This window comes from Hypomesus nipponensis, chromosome 11 (assembly GCF_054491055.1).
Source record: "Hypomesus nipponensis isolate SF chromosome 11, ASM5449105v1, whole genome shotgun sequence".
Lineage (NCBI taxonomy): Eukaryota > Metazoa > Chordata > Actinopteri > Osmeriformes > Osmeridae > Hypomesus > Hypomesus nipponensis.
This window is the reverse complement of record NC_140371.1, coordinates 2,972,501-2,985,761: the sequence shown is the minus strand read 5'-3', so window position 1 is coordinate 2,985,761 and position 13,261 is coordinate 2,972,501. Positions and strand designations below refer to the sequence as shown.

The window sequence follows — 13,261 nt, the reverse complement described above, 5'->3', positions numbered from 1 at the left end:
AGAGGAGGGGAGAGAGAGAGAAGAGGAGGGGAGAGAGAGAGAAGAGGAGGGGAGAGAGAGAGAAGAGGAGGGGAGAGAGAGAGAAGAGGAGGGGAGAGAGAGAGAAGAGGAGTGACAAAGACAACATGGTAGGACAGCGGAGGACAGGTGGAGAAAAGGAGAAGAGAGGATAGAGGAGTAGGGGGAGGAGAGGAAGAGAGGTAAAGGAGAAGAGAGGACGAGGGAAGGAGGAGAGGATAGAGGAGTAGGAGTCAACAGAAGAGGAGAAGAGGGAAGGAGGAGAGGATAGAGGAGGAGGAGAAGAGAGGACGAGGGAAGGAGGAGAGGATAGAGGAGTAGGAGTCAACAGAAGAGGAGAAGAGGGAAGGAGGAGAGGATAGAGGAGGAGGAGAAGAGAGGACGAGGGAAGGAGGAGAGGATAGAGGAGTAGGGGGAGGAGAGGAAGAGAGGTAAAGGAGAAGAGAGGACGAGGGAAGGAGGGGAGGATAGAGGAGTAGGGGGAGGAGAGGAAGAGAGGTAAAGGAGAAGAGAGGACGAGGGAAGGAGGGGAGGATAGAGGAGTAGGGGGAGGAGAGGAAGAGAGGTAAAGGAGAGGATAGGACGAGGGAAGGAGGGGAGGATAGAGGAGTAGGGGGAGGAGAGGACGAGGGAAGGAGGAGAGGATAGAGGAGGAGAAAAGGAGAGGACGAGGGAAGGAGGAGAGGATAGAGGAGGAGGAGAAGAGAGGACGAGGGAAGGAGGAGAGGATAGAGGAGGAGGAGTCAACAGAAGAGGAGAAGAGGGAAGGAGGAGAGGATAGAGGAGGAGAAGAAGAGAGGACGAGGGAAGGAGGAGAGGATAGAGGAGGAGGAGTCAACAGAAGAGGAGAAGAGGGAAGGAGGAGAGGATAGAGGAGGAGGAGAAGAGAGGACGAGGGAAGGAGGAGAGGATAGAGGAGTAGGGGGAGGAGAGGAAGAGAGGAAAAGGAGAAGAGAGGACGAGGGAAGGAGGAGAGGATAGAGGAGGAGGAGTCAACAGAAGAGGAGAAGAGGGAAGGAGGAGAGGATAGAGGAGGAGAAGAAGAGAGGACGAGGGAAGGAGGAGAGGATAGAGGAGTAGGAGTCAACAGAAGAGGAGAAGAGGGAAGGAGGAGAGGATAGAGGAGGAGGAGAAGAGAGGACGAGGGAAGGAGGAGAGGATAGAGGAGGAGGGGGAGGAGAGGAAGAGAGGTAAAGGAGAGGGGAGGATAGAGGAGTAGGGGGAGGAGAGGAAGAGAGGAAAAGGAGAAGAGAGGACGAGGGAAGGAGGAGAGGATAGAGGAGGAGGAGTCAACAGAAGAGGAGAAGAGGGAAGGAGGAGAGGATAGAGGAGGAGAAGAAGAGAGGACGAGGGAAGGAGGAGAGGATAGAGGAGTAGGAGTCAACAGAAGAGGAGAAGAGGGAAGGAGGAGAGGATAGAGGAGGAGGAGAAGAGAGGACGAGGGAAGGAGGAGAGGATAGAGGAGGAGGGGGAGGAGAGGAAGAGAGGTAAAGGAGAAGAGAGGACGAGGGAAGGAGGAGAGGATAGAGGAGTAGGGGGAGGAGAGGAAGAGAGGTAAAGGAGAAGAGAGGACGAGGGAAGGAGGGGAGGATAGAGGAGTAGGGGGAGGAGAGGAAGAGAGGAAAAGGAGAGGATAGAGGTAAAGGAGAAGAGAGGACGAGGGAAGGAGGAGAGGATAGAGGAGGAGGAGTCAACAGAAGAGGAGAAGAGGGAAGGAGGAGAGGATAGAGGAGGAGGAGAAGAGAGGACGAGGGAAGGAGGAGAGGATAGAGGAGGAGGAGTCCACAGAAGAGGAGAAGAGGGAAGGAGAGCTGTGTCGGGGTGATGCGGTGACATTTGGTGGTGCTGTTCTGGGTTAGCAGTCAGCACTCAACTCCAGCTCTGCTGACTGAAACGGCTAGTAGGGCAGTATTTCCTGCCTTCATTATTTAGTGTCCTTCTATTTTGTTAAATGTCAAACCTGCTCTTGGCCTGGCATGACAGGCAGATTATTTAACAGGCTCTAGACCTGACCACTCATAAACTCTGTTTCCACTGTGCTGGTCTAGCCAGGAGACAAATAACCACACTGTCTGACTTCCTGTCTGGGCAAACATGGAAAAGGAAGCACACGTGAATTGGGGTTGAGGGATGGAGGGTTTGAGGAAGGGGTGACCAAATGGAGGGATGGAGGGAAAGAAGAATGGAAAACTGGAGGGACGGAAAGATGGAGGCATGGAAGGCTGGAGGGAGCGTGGGGAAGGTAACAGATGACCCAGTGGAACCCGGGTGCGAGTGAGCACGAGCCAGTCGGCGGACAGTGAACTTACTGATTGCTGCAGGTATCTGAAGTCGTTAGTGATGCAGCGAGCGTAGCTGGGAGGCTCCCAGAAGGCCACGCCTCGGCCGTCCAGAGCACAGCGACGACTGGTGGTACCTGGCAACAGGAGAGAGGGAGCGGGGGGGGGGGGGGGTGGCAGAGGTGAGATTGGAGAAGGGGGTAGGAGGGGAGTAGGAGCAGAGGGCAGGAGGGCAGGGATGGAGGGGGTGGACACAGTAGGGTTGAAAGAAGTATAAAGGGCGGGTAGGGGGAGAGAGAGAGAGAGATGGGGGGGGTGAGGTGCAAAGGACAAAATAGGAAAGGAAACAGAGATTAATACCGCTTCAAAAGAGCCTCATCTTCTCTTTGTTGTCATGTTCCCTCTCCTCTGAGATGGTAAGACTGGGGTGAGAGAGGGCCACAGATAGATGGAGAGGGAAGGAGGAAGACCGAGTGAGAGCAAGTGAGAGAGAGAGAGAGAGAGAGAGAGAGAGAGAGAGAGAGAGAGAGAGAGAGAGAGAGAGAGAGAGAGAGAGAGAGAGGGAGAGAGAGAGAGAGAGAGGGAGAGAGAGACAGAGAGAGAGAGAGAGAGAGAGAGAGAGAGAGAGAGAGAGAGAGAGAGAGAGAGAGAGAGAGAGAGAGAGAGAGAGAGAGAGAGAGACAGAGAAGAAAGGGTGAAAGAACAATAGAGAGATAAAGGGAGAGGGAGGGATTGTGTGAGTGTTGAGTATGTGCTATAGTGCTGGAGGGAATACTCTTGTAGAACACCCCCCCCCTCACTCGCCCCCTTCCCCCTCCCCTCCAGACCTCCTCTTAAAACATCTGTGCTTTCATCTGTGTACAATGCAACACGGCATGTCTTCACATGAGAAGAACAGTTACTTTACCTATTAGGATCCCACATCAACGCACACTTCCTGGAATCGCAACACATGCACCACCCACACCTTACCAACCAGACACACAATGATAAAACACACACACACACACCCCTTGGGCAGACCCTACAACCCACCCAGACCAGCATCTTCACAGGGGACATCTGTCACACACATCCTCACAGGTATCTGTGTGTGTGTGTGTGTGTGTGTGTGTGTGTGTGTGTGCGAGTGAGTGTTTATATATGAATGTGTACCTGTGTGTATGTGTGTGTTTATATATGTGTGTCTGAGTCGTGTGTGTACCTGTGTGTGTGTGGTTACTTGTGTGTGTGAGAGAGAGTTTGTGTTTATGTGTGTGTGTGTGGGTGTGTGTGTGTGTGTGTGTGTGTGTGTGAGAGAGAGAGTTGGTGTTTATGTGTGTGTGTGAGAGAGAGAGTTTGTGTTTATGTGTGTGTGTGTGTGTGTGTGTGTGTGTGTGTGTGTGTGTGTGTGAGAGAGAGAGTTTGTGTTTGTGTGTGTGTGAGAGAGTTTGTGTTTATGTGTTTATGTGTGTGTGTGTGTGAGAGAGAGTTTGTGTTAGTGTGTGTGTGTGTGTGAGAGAGAGTTTGTGTTAATGTGTGTGTGTGAGAGAGAGTTTGTGTTAATGTGTGTGTGTGTGTGTGTGTGTGTGAGAGATAATTTGTGTTAATGTGTGTGTGTGTGTGTGTGTGTGTGTGTGTGTGTGTGCCTGCTGCAGAGCTCTTCACACATCAGGTGTGTGCTCCAGCTGAGAGGCCTCAGGAACACTCCCCCCCTCACCCCCCTCAGTCACCCTCACCCCCCTCAGGAACACTCCCCCCCTCACCCCCCTCAGTCACCCTCACCCCCCTCAGGAACACTCCCCCCCTCACCCCCCTCAGTCACCCTCACCCCCCTCAGGAACACTCCCCCCCTCACCCCCCTCAGTCACCCTCACCCCCCTCAGGAACACTCCCCCCCTCACCCCCCTCAGTCACCCTCACCCCCCTCAGGAACACTCCCCCCCTCACCCCCCTCAGTCACCCTCACCCCCCTCAGGAACACTCCCCCCCTCACCCCCCTCAGTCACCCTCACCCCCCTCAGTCACCCTCACCCCCCTCACCTCCCTCAGTCACCCTCACCCCCCTCAGTCACCCTCACCCCCCTCACCTCCCTCAGTCACCCTCACCCCCCTCACCTCCCTCACCCCCCTCACCCCCCTCACATCCCTCACCCCCCTCAGGAACACTCCCCCCCTCACCTCCTTCACCCCCTCAGTCACCCTCACCCCCCTCAGTCACCCTCACCCCCCTCACCCTCCTCACCCCCCTCACCCCTCTCAGTCACCCTCACCCCCCTCACCTCCCTCACCCCCCTCACCTCCCTCAGTCACCCTCACCCCCCTCAGTCACCCTCACCCCCCTCACCCCCCTCAGTCACCCTCACCCCCCTCACCCCCCTCACCTCCCTCAGTCACCCTCACCCCCCTCAGTCACCCTCACCCCCCTCACCCCCCTCACCCCCCTCACCTCCCTCAGTCACCCTCACCCCCCTCAGTCACCCTCACCCCCCTCACCCCCCTCAGTCACCCTCACCCCCCTCACCTCCCTCAGTCACCCTCACCCCCCTCAGTCACCCTCACCCCCCTCACCCGCCTCACCTCCCTCACCCCCCTCAGTCACCCTCACCCCCCTCACCCCCCTCAGTCACCCTCACCCCCCTCACCCCCCTCACCTCCCTCACCCCCCTCAGTCGCCCTCACCCCCCTCACCCCCCTCACCTCCCTCACCCCCCTCAGTCACCCTCACCCCCCTCACCCCCCTCACCTCCCTCACCCCCCTCACCCCCCTCAGTCACCCTCAACACTGCTACGTCCTCTGCTCTCTCTCTCTCTCTCTCTCTCTCTCTCTACCCCCCCTCTCTCTCCCTCTCCCCCCCTCTTTCTATCTCCCTCTCCCTCTCCCTCACCCCCACACACATACACACACATACACACACTACACACACATACACACACTACACACTCTACCTTCACACATCCCACACATCTCCCATCACATCTGCTTGCTCTCTTCCTACCTGCATATCACACACACACGCTAGCTTCACGCACACACAAACACCTATCACACACACACACACCCACACACACACACACACTACACTTCCCAAGACACACAGAAACACACACTTGCTTCACCATCACTGTGAAAGAATTCCTCTAGTCATCAGAACCTTACACTGCAAAAATGCCCCTATCAAATTTAAGTGAAGAACTATCAGTATAATTAGTTATGAGCGTGTTTAGTCTTACAAGTACATTTGTCTGTCAGTGCAGAAAGACAAATTGACTTGATAAGATTTTTAAACCTAATGTGTCCTTTACTTACATTTTGTCACTGAACAAGCCATTTCTACTTGAAACCAGTCCAACTAGATATAAAATCAACTTGTTAATTCGTAGCGTCACACATGTGATGGTTCAAAAGCGGGCCCATCACACGTGTGTGATTCTGAACATTCCAACTGACTATTTTCCGATAGACAAAAACTATATGAAAAACGCTATAGTATGGCTTCAAAATTTACAATTAGGAGGTTAACAAGTAACACTAGCAGGTAGTAGCATTGCTTTGAGTATTATACTTGGTTGCTAGGTAACAGAAGCTAACTAAAGCTAGCTAGCTTCCGTTTTGAAAAAATAACTCACTCTGGTGGAAACGTCGGTAATGGAGGAGTGTAGTTACCTGTGGTGTTATGGGGAGGAGGTGATGGAGGAGTGTAGTTACCTGTGGTGTTATGTGGAGGAGGTGATGGAGGAGTGTAGTTACCTGTGGTGTTATGTGGAGGAGGTGATGGAGGAGTGTAGTTACCTGTGGTGTTATGTGGAGGAGGTGATGGAGGAGTGTAGTTACCTGTGGTGTTATGTGGAGGAGGTGATGGAGGAGTGTAGTTACCTGTGGTGTTATGGGGAGGAGGTGATGGAGGAGTGTAGTTACCTGTGGTGTTATGTGGAGGAGGTGATGGAGGAGTGTAGTTACCTGTGGTGTTATGTGGAGGAGGTGATGGAGGAGTGTAGTTACCTGTGGTGTTATGTGGAGGAGGTGATGGAGGAGTGTAGTTACCTGTGGTGTTATGGGGAGGAGGTGATGGAGGAGTGTAGTTACCTGTGGTGTTATGTGGAGGAGGTGATGGAGGAGTGTAGTTACCTGTGGTGTTATGTGGAGGAGGTGATGGAGGAGTGTAGTTACCTGTGGTGTTATGTGGAGGAGGTGATGGAGGAGTGTAGTTACCTGTGGTGTTATGGGGAGGAGGTGATGGAGGAGTGTAGTTACCTGTGGTGTTATGTGGAGGAGGTGATGGAGGAGTGTAGTTACCTGTGGTGTTATGTGGAGGAGGTGATGGAGGAGTGTAGTTACCTGTGGTGTTATGGGGAGGAGGTGATGGAGGAGTGTAGTTACCTGTGGTGTTATGTGGAGGAGGTGATGGAGGAGTGTAGTTACCTGTGGTGTTATGTGGAGGAGGTGATGGAGGAGTGTAGTTACCTGTGGTGTTATGTGGAGGAGGTGATGGAGGAGTGTAGTTACCTGTGGTGTTATGGGGAGGAGGTGATGGAGGAGTGTAGTTACCTGTGGTGTTATGTGGAGGAGGTGATGGAGGAGTGTAGTTACCTGTGGTGTTATGGGGAGGAGGTGATGGAGGAGTGTAGTTACCTGTGGTGTTATGTGGAGGAGGTGATGGAGGAGTGTAGTTACCTGTGGTGTTATGTGGAGGAGGTGATGGAGGAGTGTAGTTACCTGTGGTGTTATGGGGAGGAGGTGATGGAGGAGTGTAGTTACCTGTGGTGTTATGTGGAGGAGGTGATGGAGGAGTGTAGTTACCTGTGGTGTTATGTGGAGGAGGTGATGGAGGAGTGTAGTTACCTGTGGTGTTATGTGGAGGAGGTGATGGAGGAGTGTAGTTACCTGTGGTGTTATGTGGAGGAGGTGATGGAGGAGTGTAGTTACCTGTGGTGTTATGTGGAGGAGGTGATGGAGGAGTGTAGTTACCTGTGGTGTTATGGGGAGGAGGTGATGGAGGAGTGTAGTTACCTGTGGTGTTATGTGGAGGAGGTGATGGAGGAGTGTAGTTACCTGTGGTGTTATGGGGAGGAGGTGATGGAGGAGTGTAGTTACCTGTGGTGTTATGTGGAGGAGGTGATGGAGGAGTGTAGTTACCTGTGGTGTTATGTGGAGGAGGTGATGGAGGAGTGTAGTTACCTGTGGTGTTATGTGGAGGAGGTGATGGAGGAGTGTAGTTACCTGTGGTGTTATGTGGAGGAGGTGATGGAGGAGTGTAGTTACCTGTGGTGTTATGGGGAGGAGGTGATGGAGGAGTGTAGTTACCTGTGGTGTTATGTGGAGGAGGTGATGGAGGAGTGTAGTTACCTGTGGTGTTATGTGGAGGAGGTGATGGAGGAGTGTAGTTACCTGTGGTGTTATGTGGAGGAGGTGATGGAGGAGTGTAGTTACCTGTGGTGTTATGTGGAGGAGGTGATGGAGGAGTGTAGTTACCTGTGGTGTTATGTGGAGGAGGTGATGGAGGAGTGTAGTTACCTGTGGTGTTATGTGGAGGAGGTGATGGAGGAGTGTAGTTACCTGTGGTGTTATGTGGAGGAGGTGATGGAGGAGTGTAGTTACCTGTGGTGTTATGGGGAGGAGGTGATGGAGGAGTGTAGTTACCTGTGGTGTTATGTGGAGGAGGTGATGGAGGAGTGTAGTTACCTGTGGTGTTATGTGGAGGAGGTGATGGAGGAGTGTAGTTACCTGTGGTGTTATGTGGAGGAGGTGATGGAGGAGTGTAGTTACCTGTGGTGTTATGTGGAGGAGGTGATGGAGGAGTGTAGTTACCTGTGGTGTTATGTGGAGGAGGTGATGGAGGAGTGTAGTTACCTGTGGTGTTATGTGGAGGAGGTGATGGAGGAGTGTAGTTACCTGTGGTGTTATGTGGAGGAGGTGATGGAGGAGTGTAGTTACCTGTGGTGTTATGTGGAGGAGGTGATGGAGGAGTGTAGTTACCTGTGGTGTTATGTGGAGGAGGTGATGGAGGAGTGTAGTTACCTGTGGTGTTATGTGGAGGAGGTGATGGAGGAGTGTAGTTACCTGTGGTGTTATGGGGAGGAGGTGATGGAGGAGTGTAGTTACCTGTGGTGTTATGTGGAGGAGGTGATGGAGGAGTGTAGTTACCTGTGGTGTTATGTGGAGGAGGTGATGGAGGAGTGTAGTTACCTGTGGTGTTATGGGGAGGAGGTGATGGAGGAGTGTAGTTACCTGTGGTGTTATGGGGAGGAGGTGATGGAGGAGTGTAGTTACCTGTGGTGTTATGTGGAGGAGGTGATGGAGGAGTGTAGTTACCTGTGGTGTTATGTGGAGGAGGTGATGGAGGAGTGTAGTTACCTGTGGTGTTATGTGGAGGAGGTGATGGAGGAGTGTAGTTACCTGTGGTGTTATGTGGAGGAGGTGATGGAGGAGTGTAGTTACCTGTGGTGTTATGGGGAGGAGGTGATGGAGGAGTGTAGTTACCTGTGGTGTTATGTGGAGGAGGTGATGGAGGAGTGTAGTTACCTGTGGTGTTATGTGGAGGAGGTGATGGAGGAGTGTAGTTACCTGTGGTGTTATGTGGAGGAGGTGATGGAGGAGTGTAGTTACCTGTGGTGTTATGTGGAGGAGGTGATGGAGGAGTGTAGTTACCTGTGGTGTTATGTGGAGGAGGTGATGGAGGAGTGTAGTTACCTGTGGTGTTATGGGGAGGAGGTGATGGAGGAGTGTAGTTACCTGTGGTGTTATGTGGAGGAGGTGATGGAGGAGTGTAGTTACCTGTGGTGTTATGTGGAGGAGGTGATGGAGGAGTGTAGTTACCTGTGGTGTTATGTGGAGGAGGTGATGGAGGAGTGTAGTTACCTGTGGTGTTATGTGGAGGAGGTGATGGAGGAGTGTAGTTACCTGTGGTGTTATGGGGAGGAGGTGATGGAGGAGTGTAGTTACCTGTGGTGTTATGTGGAGGAGGTGATGGAGGAGTGTAGTTACCTGTGGTGTTATGTGGAGGAGGTGATGGAGGAGTGTAGTTACCTGTGGTGTTATGTGGAGGAGGTGATGGAGGAGTGTAGTTACCTGTGGTGTTATGTGGAGGAGGTGATGGAGGAGTGTAGTTACCTGTGGTGTTATGTGGAGGAGGTGATGGAGGAGTGTAGTTACCTGTGGTGTTATGGGGAGGAGGTGATGGAGGAGTGTAGTTACCTGTGGTGTTATGTGGAGGAGGTGATGGAGGAGTGTAGTTACCTGTGGTGTTATGGGGAGGAGGTGATGGAGGAGTGTAGTTACCTGTGGTGTTATGTGGAGGAGGTGATGGAGGAGTGTAGTTACCTGTGGTGTTATGTGGAGGAGGTGATGGAGGAGTGTAGTTACCTGTGGTGTTATGTGGAGGAGGTGATGGAGGAGTGTAGTTACCTGTGGTGTTATGGGGAGGAGGTGATGGAGGAGTGTAGTTACCTGTGGTGTTATGTGGAGGAGGTGATGGAGGAGTGTAGTTACCTGTGGTGTTATGTGGAGGAGGTGATGGAGGAGTGTAGTTACCTGTGGTGTTATGTGGAGGAGGTGATGGAGGAGTGTAGTTACCTGTGGTGTTATGTGGAGGAGGTGATGGAGGAGTGTAGTTACCTGTGGTGTTATGTGGAGGAGGTGATGGAGGAGTGTAGTTACCTGTGGTGTTATGGGGAGGAGGTGATGGAGGAGTGTAGTTACCTGTGGTGTTATGTGGAGGAGGTGATGGAGGAGTGTAGTTACCTGTGGTGTTATGTGGAGGAGGTGATGGAGGAGTGTAGTTACCTGTGGTGTTATGTGGAGGAGGTGATGGAGGAGTGTAGTTACCTGTGGTGTTATGTGGAGGAGGTGATGGAGGAGTGTAGTTACCTGTGGTGTTATGTGGAGGAGGTGATGGAGGAGTGTAGTTACCTGTGGTGTTATGTGGAGGAGGTGATGGAGGAGTGTAGTTACCTGTGGTGTTATGGGGAGGAGGTGATGGAGGAGTGTAGTTACCTGTGGTGTTATGTGGAGGAGGTGATGGAGGAGTGTAGTTACCTGTGGTGTTATGTGGAGGAGGTGATGGAGGAGTGTAGTTACCTGTGGTGTTATGTGGAGGAGGTGATGGAGGAGTGTAGTTACCTGTGGTGTTATGTGGAGGAGGTGATGGAGGAGTGTAGTTACCTGTGGTGTTATGTGGAGGAGGTGATGGAGGAGTGTAGTTACCTGTGGTGTTATGTGGAGGAGGTGATGGAGGAGTGTAGTTACCTGTGGTGTTATGTGGAGGAGGTGATGGAGGAGTGTAGTTACCTGTGGTGTTATGGGGAGGAGGTGATGGAGGAGTGTAGTTACCTGTGGTGTTATGTGGAGGAGGTGATGGAGGAGTGTAGTTACCTGTGGTGTTATGGGGAGGAGGTGATGGAGGAGTGTAGTTACCTGTGGTGTTATGTGGAGGAGGTGATGGAGGAGTGTAGTTACCTGTGGTGTTATGTGGAGGAGGTGATGGAGGAGTGTAGTTACCTGTGGTGTTATGTGGAGGAGGTGATGGAGGAGTGTAGTTACCTGTGGTGTTATGGGGAGGAGGTGATGGAGGAGTGTAGTTACCTGTGGTGTTATGGGGAGGAGGTGATGGAGGAGTGTAGTTACCTGTGGTGTTATGTGGAGGAGGTGATGGAGGAGTGTAGTTACCTGTGGTGTTATGTGGAGGAGGTGATGGAGGAGTGTAGTTACCTGTGGTGTTATGTGGAGGAGGTGATGGAGGAGTGTAGTTACCTGTGGTGTTATGTGGAGGAGGTGATGGAGGAGTGTAGTTACCTGTGGTGTTATGTGGAGGAGGTGATGGAGGAGTGTAGTTACCTGTGGTGTTATGGGGAGGAGGTGATGGAGGAGTGTAGTTACCTGTGGTGTTATGTGGAGGAGGTGATGGAGGAGTGTAGTTACCTGTGGTGTTATGTGGAGGAGGTGATGGAGGAGTGTAGTTACCTGTGGTGTTATGGGGAGGAGGTGATGGAGGAGTGTAGTTACCTGTGGTGTTATGGGGAGGAGGTGATGGAGGAGTGTAGTTACCTGTGGTGTTATGGGGAGGAGGTGATGGAGGAGTGTAGTTACCTGTGGTGTTATGTGGAGGAGGTGATGGAGGAGTGTAGTTACCTGTGGTGTTATGTGGAGGAGGTGATGGAGGAGTGTAGTTACCTGTGGTGTTATGTGGAGGAGGTGATGGAGGAGTGTAGTTACCTGTGGTGTTATGTGGAGGAGGTGATGGAGGAGTGTAGTTACCTGTGGTGTTATGGGGAGGAGGTGATGGAGGAGTGTAGTTACCTGTGGTGTTATGTGGAGGAGGTGATGGAGGAGTGTAGTTACCTGTGGTGTTATGTGGAGGAGGTGATGGAGGAGTGTAGTTACCTGTGGTGTTATGTGGAGGAGGTGATGGAGGAGTGTAGTTACCTGTGGTGTTATGTGGAGGAGGTGATGGAGGAGTGTAGTTACCTGTGGCGTTAGGCGGGCACCTGTTGAAGGCCATCTCTCCAGAAGGGGTCCTCCTCCAGACGCTGGCTGCAGCGTAGTCCTCCGGGCAGATCTCATAGGGGGCTGCGGGACACACACACTCAGCGATACGTCCAAACCACCAACCAATGAGCAGCCAGTATGCATGAATGTCTCTTTTTTTAAGATGCTGTAATCCCATGCTATCTGAGAGGGTTAATTGTGCCTGAGACCTCTCAGAATGACCCATCTACCAAGATACGTATCTACACCAGCAGGGTGAGAGCACAGTGGCAACAGCATCTGATTGCAGATCAAGACGCTGCAGTTTCAAATCCCCTTTACATTGCTTTGGATGAAGCCATCTTCAAAATAGATACGTTCTCATGTTTTCTGCAAAGATCCTGCTCGGTCATGATCTACACATTGTGCTCGGTCATGATCTAGACATTGTGCTCGGTCATGATCTAAACATTGTGCTCGGTCATGATCTAGACATTGTGCTCGGTCATGATCTAAACATTGTGCTCGGTCATGATCTAGACATTGTGCTCGGTCATGATCTAGACATTGTGCTCGGTCATGATCTAAACATTGTGCTCGGTCATGATCTAGACATTGTGCTCGGTCATGATCTAAACATTGTGCTCGGTCATGATCTAGACATTGTGCTCGGTCATGATCTAGACATTGTGCTCGGTCATGATCTAAACATTGTGCTCGGTCATGATCTAGACATTGTGCTCGGTCATGATCTAAACATTGTGCTCGGTCATGATCTAGACATTGTGCTCGGTCATGATCTAAACATTGTGCTCGGTCATGATCTAAACATTGTGCTCGGTCATGATCTAAACATTGTGCTCGGTCATGATCTAGACATTGTGCTCGGTCATGATCTAAACATTGTGCTCGGTCATGATCTAGACATTGTGCTCGGTCATGATCTAGACATTCTGAGTGACTGGTGATCTGTCACAATGTCACAGACGTGACGACCAGATGACACCCAGGAAGTGACCAGTGTCCTGACAGGATGTGCATGGTGTCACTCAGCTGGACTTGGTGACGGAGAGAGGAAGCCCAGACTGGCCTGCACTTAGTACTGTGGTCTGCATTGTGCTCTCTAATGTAGTCTATATGGGGGGTCTCTATTGTAGTCTACATGGGGGGTCTCTATTGTAGTCTATATGGGGGGGTCTCTATTGTAGTCTACATGGGGGGTCTCTATTGTAGTCTACATGGGGGGGTCTCTAATGTAGTCTATATGGGGGTCTCTATTGTAGTCTATATGGGGGGGTCTCTAATGTAGTCTATATGGGGGGTCTCTATTGTAGTCTATATGGGGTGTCTCTATTGTAATCTATATGGGGGGGTCTCTAATGTAGTCTATATGGGGGGGTCTCTATTGTAGTCTATATGGGGGGTCTCTATTGTAGTCTATATGGGGGGGTCTCTATTGTAGTCTACATGGGGGGGTCTCTATTGTAGTCTACATGGGGGGGTCTCTAATGTAGTCTATATG

At 51.8% G+C, this 13,261-nt stretch overlaps 1 protein-coding gene across 2 annotated transcripts in view; it reads right to left on the bottom strand.

Annotated features, from left to right (window-relative positions):
- adgrb3 (adhesion G protein-coupled receptor B3) overlaps positions 1–13,261 on the bottom strand; it is a 142,962-nt gene that overhangs the window by 67,316 nt on the left and 62,385 nt on the right. For both annotated transcript variants that reach the window (XM_084709211.1, XM_084709213.1), the window contains exons 7-8: positions 11,740–11,841; positions 2,328–2,434 (exon numbers count right to left, since the gene is read on the bottom strand). In XM_084709211.1, the coding sequence (XP_084565337.1) occupies positions 2,328–2,434; positions 11,740–11,841 (209 nt within the window). The remainder of the gene's footprint in view (positions 1–2,327; positions 2,435–11,739; positions 11,842–13,261) is intronic.